Raw genomic sequence first — 18,249 nt, 5'->3', positions numbered from 1 at the left:
TAACGGTGCGGGGCAAGAGTCTGGGGCAGAAGCGTACCTCGCACACGCGCGTGAACACGCGCGCACACACAGGCACACGCATACATATCTCCTGACGTGGTGATCTCCGTGGCCGAGGTGGGGGCGTGGGACTCCGGGGAGGCTCCGCAGAGGGGCAGCGGTCGCGAGAGAATCCCGGGATCCGGGTTCACCCATCCATCCTCCGTCCCCCGCCGCGTGCCCGCGCGCCGCCGGCCGCCCGCCTGTCGGGCCCAGTCGCCCCCCTTTCACTTTCGCGTCTGCGTAGGTGTCTGCCCGGGCGGGCGCGAGGGCGCGGGGGCGCGCCAGGAGACGCGGGGGCGCGCGGCGCGCCGCGAGCGGAGGAAGAGGGGTCCTGGCGCTCGGCCCCTTCCTTGGCTTGCCCCGCCGAGCCGCCTCCGCGGGCGTCTGAGCCGCTGTCAGAGCGAGAGGACCGGTCGCGACCGCCGCGCCCCAGCCAGCTCCCCGCACGCCTCCGCGCACAGACGCCCGCTCCCTCCTCGGCGCCCCCCCACGGCGGGGGTGGGGCAGAGGCGCGGCGAGCCCGAGAGGGGCGGGGAGAGGAGCAGCCTGGCGGGGTGGGCAGCCGAGGAGCAGGAAAAGAAAACTTTTCCCTCCCGCCCCCCGCGCGAGGTCCCCAGCCCTCGCCTCCCCCCGCAGGTGGGAACTGCACCTGAGGCCGGGCGGGAGGTCAGGGCCGGACTTTGGAGGGCTGCGGGCAGGGCTGAAGGGGGTGCGTGCATTTGGGCTCAGTTTTCCTTTGGCCTCCGGGTTGTCAGTGGCCGTAGTGGGAGGGTGGCCGCCGGCGCCCCTGCCCGTTTCCCACCCGCGGGTGGCCGGACGCGGTGCCGCCTCCTCCCGCTCTTGAGGGTGTGACCCGGGGAGGGGGGCGCAGGCTCCCCCTGCGACCGCCCCCTCACACACGCGCTCGGCCGCCCGAGCTGTCACCGGCCACCCAGGGCCCGGGGAGGGGGCGCGGAGAGTGGCGCTGCGGAGCGGCGGGCGCGGGATCCTCCTGCCGGACTTCCCGGCTCCCAGGGACGCCGCTGTCAACGCCGGGCGGACGCGCAGCCCGGGGAGAGGGGCCCGCCAGAGGCCCGGCCGCCGCCGCTGGGGGCGGGCGGGTGCCCGCGTCCCCCTCTGCACGATTTGGCGCCGCTGCCTCGCCGCCTCTTGTAGGGTAACAGCACTATTGCTCTACCCACCGTCAGCAGGGCGACTGCCGGGATTATCATCCTCTCCATCCTCATTGCCGATCAGCCAACATTGGACTTGCTGGTGGCGGTGGCGGCAGCAGCGGCGGCGGGAGTCTAGCTGTTCCCCTTCCCCCGCCCCAGCCTCCCCACCATGTCCTAGAAAAGGTGAGTGCAGCGACAGTCACTTTGCGCTGACAGCGGCGAGAGGGGGCCCGGAGAGCGCAGGGGCGGCCCCGGGCAAGGCAGGTTGCGCGCCGAGGGCAGAGGGCGCGGGTTGGGGAGCGGAGGTGGGATGCGGGCAGGAGACGAGTTGCCCGCTGGCGGCCCTGGGGCAAGGGTGCTGGGTGGCGGGTGAGCGATCGCGGCGGCTGCCCCTGCACGGTTCTAACCTAGATTTTGCAAGAAGCTGAGATCCAGGGCAAGACCGGCCCTCCTCAAAGGAGATAAAAACTTAGTAAAAGAGACATGTCCATTCCTTTAATAATGAATAATTTGGCAACGCTTGCGGAGCCGCCGCCGCCTCGCGTGCCCAGGCTCTAAGTCAGGGACTCCCCTTGCTCCCGCCCGTCGCCCGCGCTCTGCTGGCGTGCGATCGATGCCCAGTTCGCTGGGCCGGGAGAGTGCGCGTGACGGTGGGCCCCGCGGGAAAGTTGGGACGCTCGGCGGGGACTCCTGGCTGCGGGGACGCCGGGGGCAGTTCCGCGCTGGGGACTGAGGGGCATTAGAGTCGGGTGTCAGGACCAGCTCGCGGCGCTGCCGCTGTCGCCCCTATCTCCAGGGAGTTCCTGACTGGAGCGGCTGAGAGTTCAAGTCTCAGCCCTGGGTTAGGGGTCGGGAATCCCGAAGCTTAACTAACTGTTAAGGAGAGGAGGGGCCTTTGGGCACAGGGTGTCCCCCCGTCCCCCGCCTCGGGCTTTGGCGGGCGCGAAGCGAGGGTGAGGCGGGAGGCCGCACAGCTGCCGCCGCCGGGCTGCGGGTCGCGGAGGGCCGGGGGACCAGATTTAGGTGTATACGTCACTGACGCTGACTCCGGGCCAGCGGGGAGCCTAAAACGGGGCCTTATATGCGGAGCCTAAAAGTCCTTAGAAATCAAAGTTAGGAACCCCATCCTTTTGCTTAGTAACTGCAGCATTTGGGTGGGCGGGAGGAGAATCGAGGAGGGGGCGGTTGGAGGGAAACCGAAATTTCTTCATGCAGACAACCGATCCTTAGAAAACAGTTTGGTTCCTTCCCCCCTCCTGTCTGTTTCTCCCACTTATGTGACCCACCCCCTCCACCCATTATAATGTGAATATCCTCGATGGTAAGCTTGCTTTCAAATTGAACTAGTGGAAAAATCCAATACTAAAGTAGTAATACAGTGACAAAATTATAAGGAAGTAGAGGAGCAGCTCTTGACCCTGGCACTTCTTTCATTTTTCTTTTTTCCTTTCTTTCTTTCTTTTTTTTCTTTTTTTTTTTTTTTTTGGTGTTAGGAGTCTAAGGGATGGGAGGAAGGCTGTGTTTAAAGGGTTTTTCCAGCACGGTTAAAACAAGTAAATTCAAATCGAGTGAACGTGATCGTCTTGCTCGCTGAGGCTGCTGCTGCTCTGCTGAGACGTAACTCTGGAGACAGTGGAAAGGGTCTGGGAGAGGAACCTCGAGGGTCTGGTGAAGCCCACCCAGAGTCCTCCCCGCGCGCGGACGCTGTTGGGCGGTGCCAGGGTCTGGGCTGCAGCTCACCTGGAGCTGCAGGTGGAGAGCGTGAGGGGACAACACTTTGACTGCTCGCGGAAAAACCGACTTCTTCCGCGTCACCACACTTTTCACATCTCTCCAGATATCCTGGGGTCGGCCAAAAGGAGAGCAGGGTAGAAGTAAGCAAGTTTGGGGCGGCCGAGCAATGGGGGTGGGGGCAGCGTGCGGAGGCCGCCTGATGTAGCCACCGCCCGGCACCCCAAGCTCCCGCCGCGGCTGCGGCTTTAAGGAAGCTGCCGAGTCCAGGCTGTGTCGCAGCAACTTTGTATCAGTCATGTCGCCCGCTTGGTGACTGACAGCCTGGGTTGTCCAATAAGAAGCCCGCCTGACCCGTGCGGCGTGGAGCCTTGCTTCTCTTCGGGCCAATAGGAAGGGTTCAGGGGGGCGGGATAGCAACCTGAACTTTATCTGGACATGTGACCCGCTTTTAAAAGGGCCAGCCCTCCAGCTGGCCCACTCCCCCTCCGGGCTTTCGCCCGCCCTCTCTCCCTCCCTTTTTTGCCCGCCCTGGCCCTGCCCCTGCCCCCTCCTCTCAGCCCCTCCGCGCCCGGGGTGTCATTGGGCCCGGGAGACGGGAGCCAACTTCAGGCTGCTCAGAGGAAGCCCGTGCAGTCAGTCACCTGGGTGCAAGAGCGTTGCTGCCTCAGGCTCTCCCGCTGCAGGGAGAGCGGCACTCGCTGGCCTGGATGTGGTTGGATTTAGGGGGGCTCCGCAGCAGGGGTTTCGTGGCGGTGGCAAGCGCTGCAACAGGTAGACGGCGAGAGACGGACCCCAGCCGAGGCAGGTGTGTAGGGGCGCGCGGCGGGGCACCGCTTGCCCTGCTCGGCGTGCGGCCGCGGCGCGGGAGCGTGCACTTTGCAGGGAGAAGTGGCTGCGTAATCCGGAGGCACAGTCAGTATGGTGCTGTGTGCTTGTTGTTTTGTTTTGGTTTTCCACTTTTCTCCCCCTTTGGCCGCCAGAGGACTATTTTGGGAAAGTTTGGCCACTTTGGATAAATGCCCTCTAACTAGCAGCTTTTAACTGCCTTTGGCAGTGGGAGGTCTACCACCCTTCCCTTTACCCAAAGATGAATTTCGGATCATTTTCCCTGTACAATTTTTAAAGGACGTTTGAATAATATTTCTTTATCAATTGCGGAAGTTCCCAAATCTCAGCCGGAGGTGTAGCGGATAAGGGCAGTTGAAGGAGATATAGATCCTAATAGATCCTGTATAAAAGGGGCTCTGGAAATTCGTGCATTTCCCGTTCGTTAGCATTCGCGAAACTCTTGAGACAGGCTACGCTTCCTATGGCATCAGTTGGAATTTTAAGGGCAAGGGAGAAGGGACGAAGCTTCTTTTGGTGGCATCCTTACTCTGCTACTGAATTTTTAGGTGCGTGGCTTTGCCTACTCAATTTAAAAAGACCAGGTTTAAATAATAATGGTTTATGGCACCATCAGTTTTAATTATTTATTATGACATAGGAGTTAGGAAAACTTTTGATAGCAGACGAGCTTTTGAAACCGCCGAATTTTAAAGGCACCAAATTGCTTCTTAACATTTTGTATTGCCATTTCTCTAGGTGCTGTTATTGATGATATTTACATAGTAATGATAACAGCATTCTCCATCTGTGAAGTTCTGCTGTGAAGTTTTAATTTTATGTTTGACATCGTGGCAGCGATCATGGAAACCTTGAGAGGAGAAGTTTTAAAAAATAATTTAAAGTGGAGTTTTTTCCTTTAAGGGAGGCTTAGTTTTGTTTGGCGATTTTTGGAAAGATCAAGTGGCTTGGTAAATTAGGTGAGTGAATAGAAATCAGGTGTGCTCAGTTCTAACTGGTTCTCCCGCTCTCTTAGGTGACCTTGGGCAGATTTCTATCATTTACCTCATCTATAAAAGAGAGGAACATAATAGTTATGTAGTGGAGAATGACAAAAAATAGTTACATATAGTGAACTTTTACAACTATGCAGTCTAGAGATGATTGTGAGATTCTTAAGCCTTAGTCTTTAAAGTGCCATCTTATAGTGAAATAAATATTAAAAATGATGCCTTTTCTATCATTTCCATCATGATGAGATTGGGTTTTGGGGGATACTAAAAGTGAAAGTGTTTCCAGATAAAATACAAATTCGCAAGGATCTTTGTTAATATTCCCGAAAAAAGGACTCCTTTATGGAAAAGGGCAATTTAACACAGACTGTAAAACGTAAAACTTTAAGGTTTTCCTTTGTGAAAACAGCATTTCTTTTGTGTTTGAGAGCATATGTATGGCTTAAAGTAGCACCTCCACCAGTGCTTTTCCTTATGTGAATTTTTTTTATGTTTCGGGGTGAGGCCCATTTGCATAAAAATTAAAAGTTCATAATGTTTTTTGCATTTGTCCTAAGAGAATCTTTGGTATGGTTTCCATTGTGAGGCAGGCAAGCCTGATTTTTGTTAGTTAGATTTGTATACCTCTATCTGCTTCATTTTATACTTTAGTAACATAAACTTTTTCTTTATCCTCTAGATATTAAGTTCTATGAGGATCATATTCATCGACTGGTATTTTCAGTATTCACTAGTAAGTACAGGTTGACTGAAATTCTGCTCAAGCCATGGTCATTGTGCCAGTTGCAAAAAGACAACCTCGGTTTCCTGGATGACATAGGAAATAAATTCCTAACTGGACCCATTTGTTTACAGAAAAGACTAATTAAAATACTAGGGAGACTCAACATAAAATATTTCGATAATGCTATTTGAAAAATATCTGATCTTAAAAAAATGTTTGCGTAGAAGCCGTGCAGATGCTAGACGTCTTGTATTCTTTTGTGTTTGACTATTGCCAATCTGTATTGTTTCCTTTGTTGAGAGGTGCATTAGGTTGGTAGATGAGAATACCTTAAACAAGGTAATTTAGATTTCAGCAAAGCCTTTTGAAATTCCTTAATGAGAGTCCTGTCAATAATGTGGTGAAATACAGCCTATTTTATGTTATTAAGGGAGTTCAAGGTTAGCCAAACAGGACTTGGAAACTTGTGATCAGCTGTATGATGTTAGCTGATAAGGTGCTACCTTGTCCAGTAAGACTGTCTTTGGTGCCCATCATCTCCCGTATAGATTCTCTTCAGGTCTTCTGTAGCCTCACAAATGTGGGATATGGTTCTTGCTTTAGAGCAGAGTGCCGAAAAGTGCAGAATCTTAGTAGATGTTCTTTGAGAAAAAGGTGCAGTGGTCAATTATTTGAGGAATGCTGGATTAAAAAGTAAACAGAATCTCCCAGAGGTTTTGGTATGCAAATTTATATAGGGAAATTTCAAAAAAGCCAAGAGTGGACCGCCCTTCCCAAAAGACAATTTGGAGAATGGGTTTTGGAGAGGGGTCTGGGTGGGGGTCCGCCTTCAGACATAGGACAGAGAGCCCTCTTGTCTATGACCAGGAAGAGAATGAGGCTATGTGAGTGAGGCAGAGTGTGCCAGTGAAGGCCTTCAGGTAAAGTTGTTGAGACAAGAGTAACTTCCAGGCATCTGGTTAGATGGTGGTGCAGTTTGCCAAGACAGTGAATGTGAATTGGGGGGGTGTGTGGGGGGAGAGATGTACAGAAAGTGTTCAGTTTTGAATACAAATAGACATATTTATTGTGTTGTTAACGGATTTGGATCTGAACCATTTATACCTTAGCTATACAGTCATTCATCTTTAGTATGGGGAAGACAAAATATTCTTAGGTAGAAATAGAAGCAGCACATAATATTTACTGCTATTTTTCAATACATAGCTATGACTAAATGGTTTTTTAGTGAAGCATAAAAGGCCAGTCTTAGCTATTTAGATCCCAATTCACTGTTTTTTAGTTTAGTTTTCTATCAACTTTTACTTGGCTTTCATCCACACCAAACTTTTTGGCTGGAATTACTATTAATAGATAACTACCTCAACCTTTGTAATTTTATTTATTTTCTACTGTTTTATGATTGATTTTTGATTAGGAATTCATAGGATGTTCTTTAAGTGAAAACATACTGCATAATTGGTAGATTTTAATATTTGGAAATTGAGTATTGGTATTATAATAGTTGAAAATTTATTCAATCTATCCACTTGGGATACTGTAGTGAAATTGATCATTTCTGCCCTTTCAGAATGTAAACTCTAGCGTAAAACACAGAAAAGTAAGAGGTAATTATAATACTTGGACAATTTGGACATTAAATTTCTTCATAGGGCTTTGTGCTATCTAATGCAAATTTATTTATGAGTCCAGCTAAGATTTAGCTAATGCAAATTTATTTAGTAGCATTATTTTTCAATGTTAATACGTGTTCTGTAACAGAAGAACTTCCTGTTTTTTGTTTTTTGTTTTTGTTTTAAACGAAGGGAAAGTAGGCAGGGTGGAGATAGTGACAGAGGGGAAAGGATGAGAGGCCTAAAATAAAACTTGTGTATAGAATGGCAGAAACAGCATCTTTTAGATCAGAACTTTTATTGGGCCATAGATTGTTTACAGACTTTGAAATGTTTGAAAAATGCATAATACAGATTTTAAGAGTTTTAAAATACTAAAATGTTAAAAATTTTACTGAGTGAGTTAATTTCCTTTAAGATATGTTTCTTTAGAATGGTGGTTGTCAGCTAAGGGTGATTTTGCCCCCCATGGGAGTTTGGTAATGTCTGGAGACATTTTCAGTTGTCAGAACTGGGGAGACGGAATGCTACTGGCATCTAGTGGGTAGGGGTTAGGGATACTGCTAAACGCCTTAACAATGCATTGGGCAGACCTCCACAACTAAGAATTATCAGGCCCAAAATGTCAATGTGCCAAGATTGAGAAACTGTGTAGAGAGAGACTTGTGATGAAATTGCAGCTCCAACACTTAGTTGTGTGTCTGGTGCCTCAGTTTTCACACTTATATTATTTGGATAATACTTTTATCAGTCATTCAGGGTTGTGTGTAAGGATAAATGAATTAATATATGCAAGAAGCTTGCAATACTGCATTAAATTATATGGGTAAGAATTATATCAATATAGCCTATTATGAAGATTCGGTCTGTGAAGTAAGTTGATCTACAGAGCGCATGGATATGGTTATATATCTGAAACAACCTTGTGGGTTGCTTGAGGATGGGGATTGTGTCTCTTTTGTTTATCACTGCCTATTCACTCACTGGTCTAAGGCCAAGGATGTAGCAAGCACTTGGTAAATATTGTTGAATGAATGAATGAATGCTTACCTTTTCAGGGCTCCTCTCAAAAGTCTCCATTTACCATTAAGAGTAAACATTTCTGGTTGTTGGCAGCCGTTCTAGCAGAGGTACCACTGGTACCATGCACAGGTCAGGGTGCATGTCCAAGTCCTTGCCAGTACTGAAATACACAGAAGACACTGGACATTCCTGAGTTGTCATACAGCCCTTCTGAGATATGGACCATCTTAATCAGAATATATAGATCTTTTCAGAACTGACATTAAATTATCTTCATCACTAAAGAGAGTCTTACTTCAAAAAAAATAAAAAATTATTTTTCCTATGATAATTCACTTGGTATGTTTATGTTTGGAAAGAGTAACTTTAATTACATTTCCATATTGTTTTTAACAAGGCCATGTATTAAATATGGAAGGCAGCTTCTATATGATCCAAAGACTCCAGAGGCATTGGAGTCAGAAGATTTAGATTTAAACCCAACTTTGTCACTATGTCTTTGACTTTGGGCAAGCCACCCACTTCACTAAGTCCTCAGTTTCCTTTTTTTGCCTGCCTTAACAATTCCCAGGATTACTTTGAATATCTGATAAGTTAACAATTGTAAATATTTTTTGCAGACTCTAAAGACTGTATTATAGCAAACATGTTACTTTTATTTAGATCCAAAACAGTTTTATATGATCGCTTTTCTTGTTCTGACATCTGGACAATCTGTAGTCAATACTCTGTTGTGTCAGCATCCAAAAAGGTAACAGTTTTAAATTAGCTAGAAATGTTGCTTATAATAAGTAGAATATGTTTTGTGGCTTAGTAAATGCAATTTTAGAATGTCTTTTAGAGTAATATTGCTATAACTGACTCTCATTTTTTAATGTAAATTTATTTGTTAGCGATGGAGACCAAAGGCTACCACAGTCTCCCTGAAGGTCTAGATATGGAAAGACGGTGGGGTCAAGTTTCTCAAGCTGTGGAGCATTCTTCCCTGGGACCTACAGAGAGGACCGATGAGAATAACTACATGGACATTGTCAACGTAAGCTGTGTTTCCGGTGCTATTCCAAACAACAGTACTCAAGGAAGCAGCAAAGAAAAACACGAACTACTCCCTTGCCTTCAGCAAGACAATAATCGGCCTGGGATTTTAACATCTGATATTAAAACTGAGCTGGAATCTAAGGAACTTTCAGCAACTGTAGCTGAGTCCATGGGTTTGTATATGGATTCTGTAAGAGATGCTGACTACTCCTATGAGCAGCAGAACCAACAAGGAAGCATGAGTCCAGCTAAGATTTATCAGAATGTTGAACAGCTGGTGAAATTTTACAAAGGAAATGGCCATCGTCCTTCCACCCTAAGTTGTGTGAACAGGCCCTTGAGATCATTTATGTCTGACTCTGGGAGCTCCGTGAATGGTGGCGTCATGCGCGCCATTGTTAAAAGCCCTATCATGTGTCATGAGAAAAGCCCATCTGTTTGCAGCCCTCTGAACATGACATCTTCGGTTTGCAGCCCTGCTGGAATCAACTCTGTGTCCTCCACCACAGCCAGCTTTGGCAATTTTCCAGTGCATAGCCCAATCACCCAGGGAACTCCTCTGACATGCTCCCCTAATGTTGAAAATCGAGGCTCCAGGTCGCACAGCCCTGCACATGCTAGCAATGTGGGCTCTCCTCTCTCAAGTCCATTAAGTAGCATGAAATCCTCAATTTCCAGCCCTCCAAGTCACTGCAGTGTAAAATCTCCAGTCTCCAGTCCCAATAATGTCACTCTGAGATCCTCTGTGTCTAGCCCTGCAAATATTAACAACTCAAGGTGCTCTGTTTCCAGCCCTTCCAACACTAATAACAGATCCACGCTTTCCAGTCCGGCAGCCAGTACTGTGGGATCTATCTGTAGCCCTGTAAACAATGCCTTCAGCTACACTGCTTCTGGCACCTCTGCTGGATCCAGTATATCGCGGGATGTGGTTCCCAGTCCAGACACACAGGAGAAAGGTGCTCAAGAGGTCCCTTTTCCTAAGACTGAGGAAGTAGAGAGTGCCATCTCAAATGGTGTGACTGGCCAGCTTAATATTGTCCAGTACATAAAACCAGAACCAGATGGAGCTTTTAGCAGCTCATGTCTAGGAGGAAATAGCAAAATAAATTCAGATTCTTCATTCTCAGTACCAATAAAGCAAGAATCAACCAAGCATTCATGTTCAGGCACCTCTTTTAAAGGGAATCCAACAGTAAACCCATTTCCATTTATGGATGGCTCGTATTTTTCCTTTATGGATGATAAAGACTATTATTCCCTATCAGGAATTTTAGGACCACCTGTGCCCGGCTTTGATGGTAACTGTGAAGGCAGCGGATTCCCAATGGGTATTAAACAAGAACCAGATGACGGGAGCTATTACCCAGAGGCCAGCATCCCTTCCTCTGCTATTGTTGGGGTGAATTCAGGTGGACAGTCCTTCCACTACAGGATTGGTGCTCAAGGTACAATATCTTTATCACGATCAGCTAGAGACCAATCTTTCCAACACCTGAGTTCCTTTCCTCCTGTCAATACTTTAGTGGAGTCATGGAAATCACACGGCGACCTGTCGTCTAGAAGAAGTGATGGGTATCCGGTCTTAGAATACATTCCAGAAAATGTATCAAGGTAAGTTGGTTTTCTCCATTTTTTTGGAAGTCATGGCTTTATACATGTTGAAGGGTAGCATTATCTTTACAATCAATAAATTTAAACACATTTCAGATTACTGTTTTAAGGATGGTCATATGGTGCTCCCCTTTGCATGTTGATACAATGTTATTTTTTTGAAGTAGAGGGAAAAAACATTCTTAAAATGTCTTAGAAAATATTTGCGTTGATTTTGAAGGGGCATATGTAGGTGTCCCCCACTCCCCATTGCCTGTTTTACGTGTTTGGAAAATTTGTTTTACTGCCAGTTACTATGTAAATACAGTAATTTAGCAGACTAGTACTAGATTTTTTTTCCTTTAGCTGTTTACTGGTTTACTAAAATTGCTTTAAGTTAGTTTATTTGTGGTCTTAGTCCTTTTTTTTATTATGGCTTTCTTTATTAATCATCACTTCATCGGTTGTGAAAACTAAAATTGAATCCTGTATCTGTTACCCACAAGCTTCCCTCCCTTCTGCCCTTTTCTAGGTAGGTTAATTATATGAAACTTGTGGTTTTTCAATACAAATAAATCATTTCCTTAACTGTTGAGAGCTTTTAAAGACTCAGCATATCTAAAATTACTAAGTGGACAATCTTGCTTTCTTACTTATATTGGAAGTGAAATATGTCACTACAGTTTTGAATTGGTATATTTATAACTTTTCAGATCTGCACGAAGACATATTTTATTTACTGTAAAATATCTCTTGGCTTTCCTTGTTGCAGATAGCATGTTGTATATATTTAGAAAAAACAAGGAAGAGGTTTTAGATATGACTATAAAGGGTGGTTCTAAGTTATACAGTGAATACTTGGATTGGACTTTGCTTCAGTACTGTTTTTATTACATGGTTGTGATAAATTATTCCTTTATGGACTATATAAAGAATAGATTTCCTTGGTATAGTTCATTCCTTTGGCATCCAGAACTATGTGGATAGTTTCCTTTATTTCATTAAAAATTATTTTGTGGGGAATATGTCCATCCCATTAACAGGATATAGGGTTTACATGTATTGCTGTGGCTTTCTCCTATTCATTTTTTTTCCAAACCAAAAGCAAAAACTGTATGTATTCTTTTCATTGTCATTGCCTCAAACCTTGTTTTTCTTGCTTATGGAAGCAAACATTTCATAAAGGATACATTTTTATAGTCTCCCCACAGCATGAACTATTTAATCATATTCTAATGCTGTCTCTTAAATTATAAGCTCTAACACAAGGCATGAGATAGCATGGCTGCCATCAGAACCAAACTGAGCATGTGTTTTACTGCTAGTGCTTTGCTTTACTTTTAGAGAAGGACATTTTTTCATGTGTTGTGAATATTTTTGTAAATGATGTTTTTAGTGAGCTGGTATGAGGTAGTATAGCTTGATAGTTAGCAGCATAACTGGTTGAAATCCCAACTCTGCTACTTAATTGTTTAGTTTTCTCAACTGTATAAAGGGATTAAATAGTACCCATCTCAAAGGTAGTTAAGATAATTTAAATGAGTTAATTTATGAGAAATACTTTGAATTCCTTTTGATATGTTAGTATGCATCGTATATGTTTTAGCTATTATGAAATGGTTTTATAATTTTTAGTTTTCATATTTTTAGTTTTCTTTTTCTTCATTGTATGAAATTCCACAGAATCTTATAAAGAAATACTTAAAATATTTAAGCACTCGTTAAAGTAAATATTTGATAATCTCTTATGATTAAACTCATTTTTTAAAAATGATTATGCACTATACCTTTGTTATTACAGTTCTATTTATGCTTTTTTATTTTTGAAAACTATTGCTTTGAGTAATGATGTTTCTGGTAAAAATATTACAGATGCAGTAAGCTCAAATGATTGTCTCTTATGTTTGTTCTATATCCCTATTTCTACTATTTTAAATGTAGTTTTCATGCTCCACTCAAGAAGCCCTCCTGATGGTCCAATGACCCATGCATAGCCTTAGACATGTGAATTAGTGACCTTGAGCCTATCCTGCATTCGTAGGCACAGGAAGCGTTGTCTTGTGCCTCCTCTTGAGTATTCCAAAATTCCTTATGTATTTGTTAATACAGTCAACAGGGATTCATTCTGCTTCTATGCATACTAGTTTTGTGCCTAGCTAAATTCCCTAAAAACTTTAAAGCTCTAATGTGATTTCATATGTCTTATAGATTAATGATTCGTTACAGCTTCTCTTGGTGAATAGTATCCAAACCTATTTGTTGTGATGATTATCAGAGTAAAAGCTCAAGGATCAGAGGAAATTTCGTTGTTTTTCTAGAGTTCAGTCTACATGTTAAAATATTTAATTTAACCTCGTCCAAGTATCATCCTTAGTCTCTTATTTTGAACAAAAAACCCAACCTTTTTGCCTGTTTCTTAAAATATGATGATAACTCATTTCAGGGAATGTTGAATAGGTTAATGAATTAAATATCATAAAGGATCAAGGCAGTGTATACTGCTTCTAGGTTTAATAGTATCCTTCATCATTAGGTTGAACCTTGAACTACAGTATTTTCTGGTAGATCTCAAATCATGGTTTGAGGGTTCCTGAGACCTTTTCAAGGAAGTTCACACAGTCAGAAATCATGCTTTGTTAAAATATCCACTCAAAATGGAACACAGACCAATGGATATTGATATAATCTTGCACAAAAAGTTCACTGATATTGTTTCAGATTCCACATTGAAACTAACCTTTAAGGAACTATTCAGTGTTAATTTTCAGTATAGTATCAAAGTTTCATACCTACAATTATCTGAAATGACCATTAAAATATTCTTCCCCTTTCCCAACAACATATCTATATGAGATGAGATTTTCTTTATGTACTTGAAGAAAAACATAGCACCACATGTAGCAATGAAAATCCAGCAGTCTCCCATTAAGTGTGACAGTAGTCTTGCAAAAATGTTAAACAGTGCTACTCTTCTCACTAAGGATTTTTGTTTGGGGAAATACTGTTTCATAAACAGTTTTTGTATTGTTAATATGCAATGACTTATTTTTAAATGATTTTAAAACATTTGTTTTCATTTTTAATTTAAACTAATTTAATATTAGTTTTAATTTTTAATTTAATTTAGTTTTAATTTCCAATTCAGTAGCAATAACTATAACTCACATAAACAAATGCTCTTTAGGATCCTTCATACTTTTTAAGAATAAAAAAGAGTTCTGAGATCCAGAAGCTGAGTACTGCTGGTCTGTTCTCTTCTATACACTCTTTGGAGGTTAATGAAGAAAGAAGATATTACATTATTTGTATTAGTGTTACTGAATATTATTTTGAGGAAGGAGTATCCTATTCAAATAGGAAAAATGATTCTTGCCCAGGTTAATGTTTTAAACTGACAGAAATGAGTAATGGCTGTGAGATGTGTGTTGTCTTTATTTCGGTCTGTGGGCATTCTGTGAGAGTGGCAACGAAAGTCATCTGTTAATAATTTCCAGTGAATGGATTGTCTGAGTGCCAAATTGTAAAGTAAATTATGACAAAGCTAAATGTAAAGCCCTTAGAATGGACGCCGGACCTAGTTGTGTCAGGTGGATTAGAACTCCTCTGTCTGCTTGGACATCAACAAAACCGCTCTGAGCCTCAGTTTCTTCATTTTAAAGTGATTAAGTTGAACTAATCATTTTGCTAATCACTTATACGCCCCCAAAGCTGCCAGTGTAATTTCCTTTGAAGAATCAAAATAGAGTATCCTTTAACATACTTGCTAATCTAGTTTCAAGTATTTTGTATTCTCAAGTCTAGCTTCATGGTTTTCAGGGTAGTCTGGGGAGAAAAATATCATTTCCGTTTGCCATTTTAAAGTAAAAATGAGGAGGGGCGATCTATGATTTTACTTGAAAAGAGGAGCAGTTGTGTTTTTTTAAAACCAGATTTAAAAAAAATAAACTCTGAAACTTACTATGAATTCCTTGTTCTTCTTATTTACACAATTCCTCATGGAAACAGGGCATTTCTGTTGACATAACACTGGCTGTTTATGGCGATAGTCATAGTCACTTTGATAGCATCATAACACAGGGCTAACATTGACTTAGACTTTTAAATGTAAAGTTTACTATTTCAAAGGGCATATTTTGGTAGGTTACAAGACCAGTAATTAGGTATTTATCTTAATATGTGCTGATTTTTTTTTTTCACAATAGAATGAAACAGTTTAGTAAATAACCTATATTTATTCTTTTATTTTTCAATTGCCCCTGAAGTTTCCTTGAAACTCACATTATATGACAAACCAAACATCAGAATTCGGGGAGTTTGTGACAAAGTTTGCCCTTTTGCTAAACTTTCAGGATAAACAGTTGAGATGTAAATATTTCTATGTAATGCAATGTCTGAAAGAATGGTGGGGTGTGTGTCTGAGAGAGAGAGAGTGTGTATTGGTGCTTACTCTAATGCATAAATCCATTACAGCATTGCTTAGGTCATTTGGGAATGAAAACATGTAACTTTCTTTTACTTATTATTTGTCTCATAATATTTTGATTTTGAAATTGCTAATATACCTAGAATTTCACCAGGTAAATATTTTAAATATTTTTATAAATTATTTTAAAATGAGAGTTGTTTCTCCTGATATTCATTTTTCATTCACTTGTGATATTTCTGGGAAGAGTGGTGATAATAAAAAAATTAAGTGTTTTATAATACACAAATCACTATGTACAGTGTACTTTTGTGAGTTTCATTTTTAAACATCACAAATATCATAGGTTTATATGTCAGTATATCTGCCTCTTATCATCTAAAATATTGGTTTATTATTTACATCATACTTTAAAAATGATGCTGAGATAAAAGCCATGGTTTCAGTTAGATAACCTCAAATTATTCAACTTAATGCAGTTTTCATACCAGTGACATACTACGGACTTAGACTTTTGAATGTAAAGTTCTTACTATGGAGATAATTACTTATAGATTTGATATTCCATATTGCCTTTTGCAATATTGAAATTCTAGGTGTGTCTGACCTTTTCTGTCCTTGGAATGTTAGAGTAATAGCAGATGTTATATTGATCACCACTAATTTAGGAGCAACACTCTGCTTCTCTTCATACTTTGATGTCATTATGTTTTTCTGCAAAGTAATACTTTTTTCTTCACTTTCAGCTGTTGCTTTAGTTTTGTGCTGTTCATTTGCTGATAAAAATTTACTCCCACTGCTAAATAATATATCATTTTGTTTCATTTACTAAATTCAAATTGAGAGAAAAATATTAGCTTCTTGATTGCATTTAAATATAGCCATTAACTTGGATATCTTTGATGACATTCCAACATTTATTAATGAAAACCGAGGAAAAATAAAAGCATGTTAAATGGATACTGTCTTCATTTTAAACATTAGGGTCTCTGGTTTTAAACTTGTGAAGTATAGGATTTCTTTTTAGTTTTAAGAGTTATTTTGTTCCTTATATAGTAAGGTAGTGATGAAGTTAAAATGTAATTACATATAAGTACTTGTTAATTTATGCTCTAGAAACTTCTGGATTTATGATTGTTAGTGGTATGGCTAAGGCCAAAATTTTTATGTAGAAAAGTGGTGGAAATTGTTTGTATTTTATGCTAGAAATAGAAAACTGTAGTTTAAGGAAGGAAACAGGACAAACAAAAAGTAATTTGAATGCTTAAAAAGTTAATACCTTAGGGAGGGAGTATGAGATAATAGCTGGCTGTCTGGATTCATAACTGTGGCTATGACTTAATTTCATTTCTGATGAATACTTCATTGGTATGTAATGAATATTCACCTTATATATTAGGAGTTTTTGAGATAAATATATGAAAACTCTGATATGAAACTGAAATTTGGCTCATAAGTGGTAAAATTGACTTTAGATATTCTGGCAGGGAGAGGTTATATGGGCAAGTGTTGGAAAATGGGGAGGTGGGGGATGATCGGAGTTGGTATTTACACTTAGCATTGAAAATCTTGCAGGGAGTGGGCAGTGGGTACTTACTGGAGGAGGGAACTCTGTGAGCAAAATCCTGGAGATGGGGAGAAAACACTGAGTATGGTTGAGCCACATGGTGGGCTGCGATGTCGGGGTTGGGGGTGAGAAAACCTGGTAGAGGCTAGTTGGAACTAGAAGGGAGTTGAACTTGAAACTTACACTAAGAAATTTGTACTTAATTTGGTAGGTAGTGAGTTGTTATGGAAATATTGGAGCAGGACGTGGCAGGAGAGGAAGTGCACTTGGGGAAACCTTATTGGGCAGCATGTTTGTAGGGTGGATTGGAGTATAAAGAGCCTTGTTAGGAAATTATTTCAGCTGTGTAGAAGGATGAGCGCCAGGCTCTCTGGAGTAAAGATGTTGGGGGTAATAGAAAGAAGGGGACAGGTTTGAGATATTACAGAAAAAGCCTATGTAAGCGTCTATCTTTTGTATAAAAATTGATTTTGAAATAATCAGAAATTTACAAAAAAGAAAGTATATTATAGAGAACTCCTAGCATCAAGGACATTCACTTACATAACCAGAATATAACCATTAAAATTCAGAAATTAGTATGGATAAGTTACTGGCATCTACTCTTTTGCTGTTTGTCCCAATAATGCCTTTTATAGCAAGAGGATCCAGTTCAGAATTATGTATTGTGCTTAGTTGTCATGTGTCTTTAGTCTGGGATAGTTCCTCAGTCTTTTCTAGATTTCATGTCTTGATACTGCTTTTGAAAATTAAAGGGCAGTTATTTGGTAGAAAGTCTTTCCATTGGGTTTGCTGGTATGTTTCCTCATGATTAGATTCAACAGATGTACCTTTGGCAGGAGTATCATGGTCTCCCCAACCTTAGCATCAGCTTTTGTACCACCATCTCCCGTTGGAATGGAAGGATGATGTAACAGAAAGACGGAAGGGCAGGGTTCTACTCCCAGCTCTGTTTTGTGCATTCTTACTGCATCCTGTCAGGTGGCATGTGATTTCTGTTTGGGTTATCACTATACTTAGACCACTTGATTCAGGTGCTGTTTGCAGGGTTTCTCCATGATAAAGTTACTCTTTTCCTTTTGCAATTAGAACATATTTTGCAGAAGGTACTTTGAAACTGTGTAAGCATCCCATTCTTCATCAGACTTTGTTTATTCATATATTTATGTATATCAGCATGGTGTCATTGTTTTTTGTTTTGTGAAGTGAGTTACGTACATACTGTTACTATCCTAATTTTTGATGGTCAGAATATTCCTGATTAAGCCAATGGAAGCCCGTTGAGAGTGGTTTCTGTGTCCCTTTGCCTTGTCCCCATCATTCCTTGAGCACATGCTTGCTTTAGGCCCATCTTGTACTTTTCCTGACCCAGATCTGGAATTGGCCATTTCTTCAAGGAGGGTCCCCATCCCTGAAGACACTTTCCTCTTTCTGATTACAGTCTAATGCCACATTCTGGGTCATAGGGACACCCCACTTTCTATGGCTGCCCTCCTTATC

General features: G+C 42.1%; 1 protein-coding gene across 3 annotated transcripts in view; it reads left to right on the top strand.

Moving 5' to 3' along the window:
* Nucleotides 1-355: 355 nt before the first annotated feature.
* Nucleotides 356-18,249, top strand: part of NR3C2 (nuclear receptor subfamily 3 group C member 2) — a 363,201-nt gene continuing 345,307 nt past the window's right edge. Inside the window, exons 1-2 of one of the 3 annotated variants that reach the window (XM_055276070.2) lie at nucleotides 356-1,379; nucleotides 9,022-10,780. In XM_055276070.2, coding sequence (XP_055132045.1) covers nucleotides 9,024-10,780 — 1,757 coding nt within the window. In that variant the 5' untranslated portion in view covers nucleotides 356-1,379; nucleotides 9,022-9,023. Of the gene's footprint in view, nucleotides 1,380-9,014; nucleotides 10,781-18,249 lie in introns of those variants that run through there. The other 2 variants (XM_055276066.2, XM_055276067.2) reach the window with 2 other exon arrangements.

This window comes from Symphalangus syndactylus, chromosome 4, assembly GCF_028878055.3.
Source record: "Symphalangus syndactylus isolate Jambi chromosome 4, NHGRI_mSymSyn1-v2.1_pri, whole genome shotgun sequence".
Taxonomy (NCBI): Eukaryota; Metazoa; Chordata; class Mammalia; order Primates; family Hylobatidae; genus Symphalangus; species Symphalangus syndactylus.
Note: the sequence above shows the minus strand (reverse complement) of the source record. Positions and strands in the feature narration are given on the sequence as shown.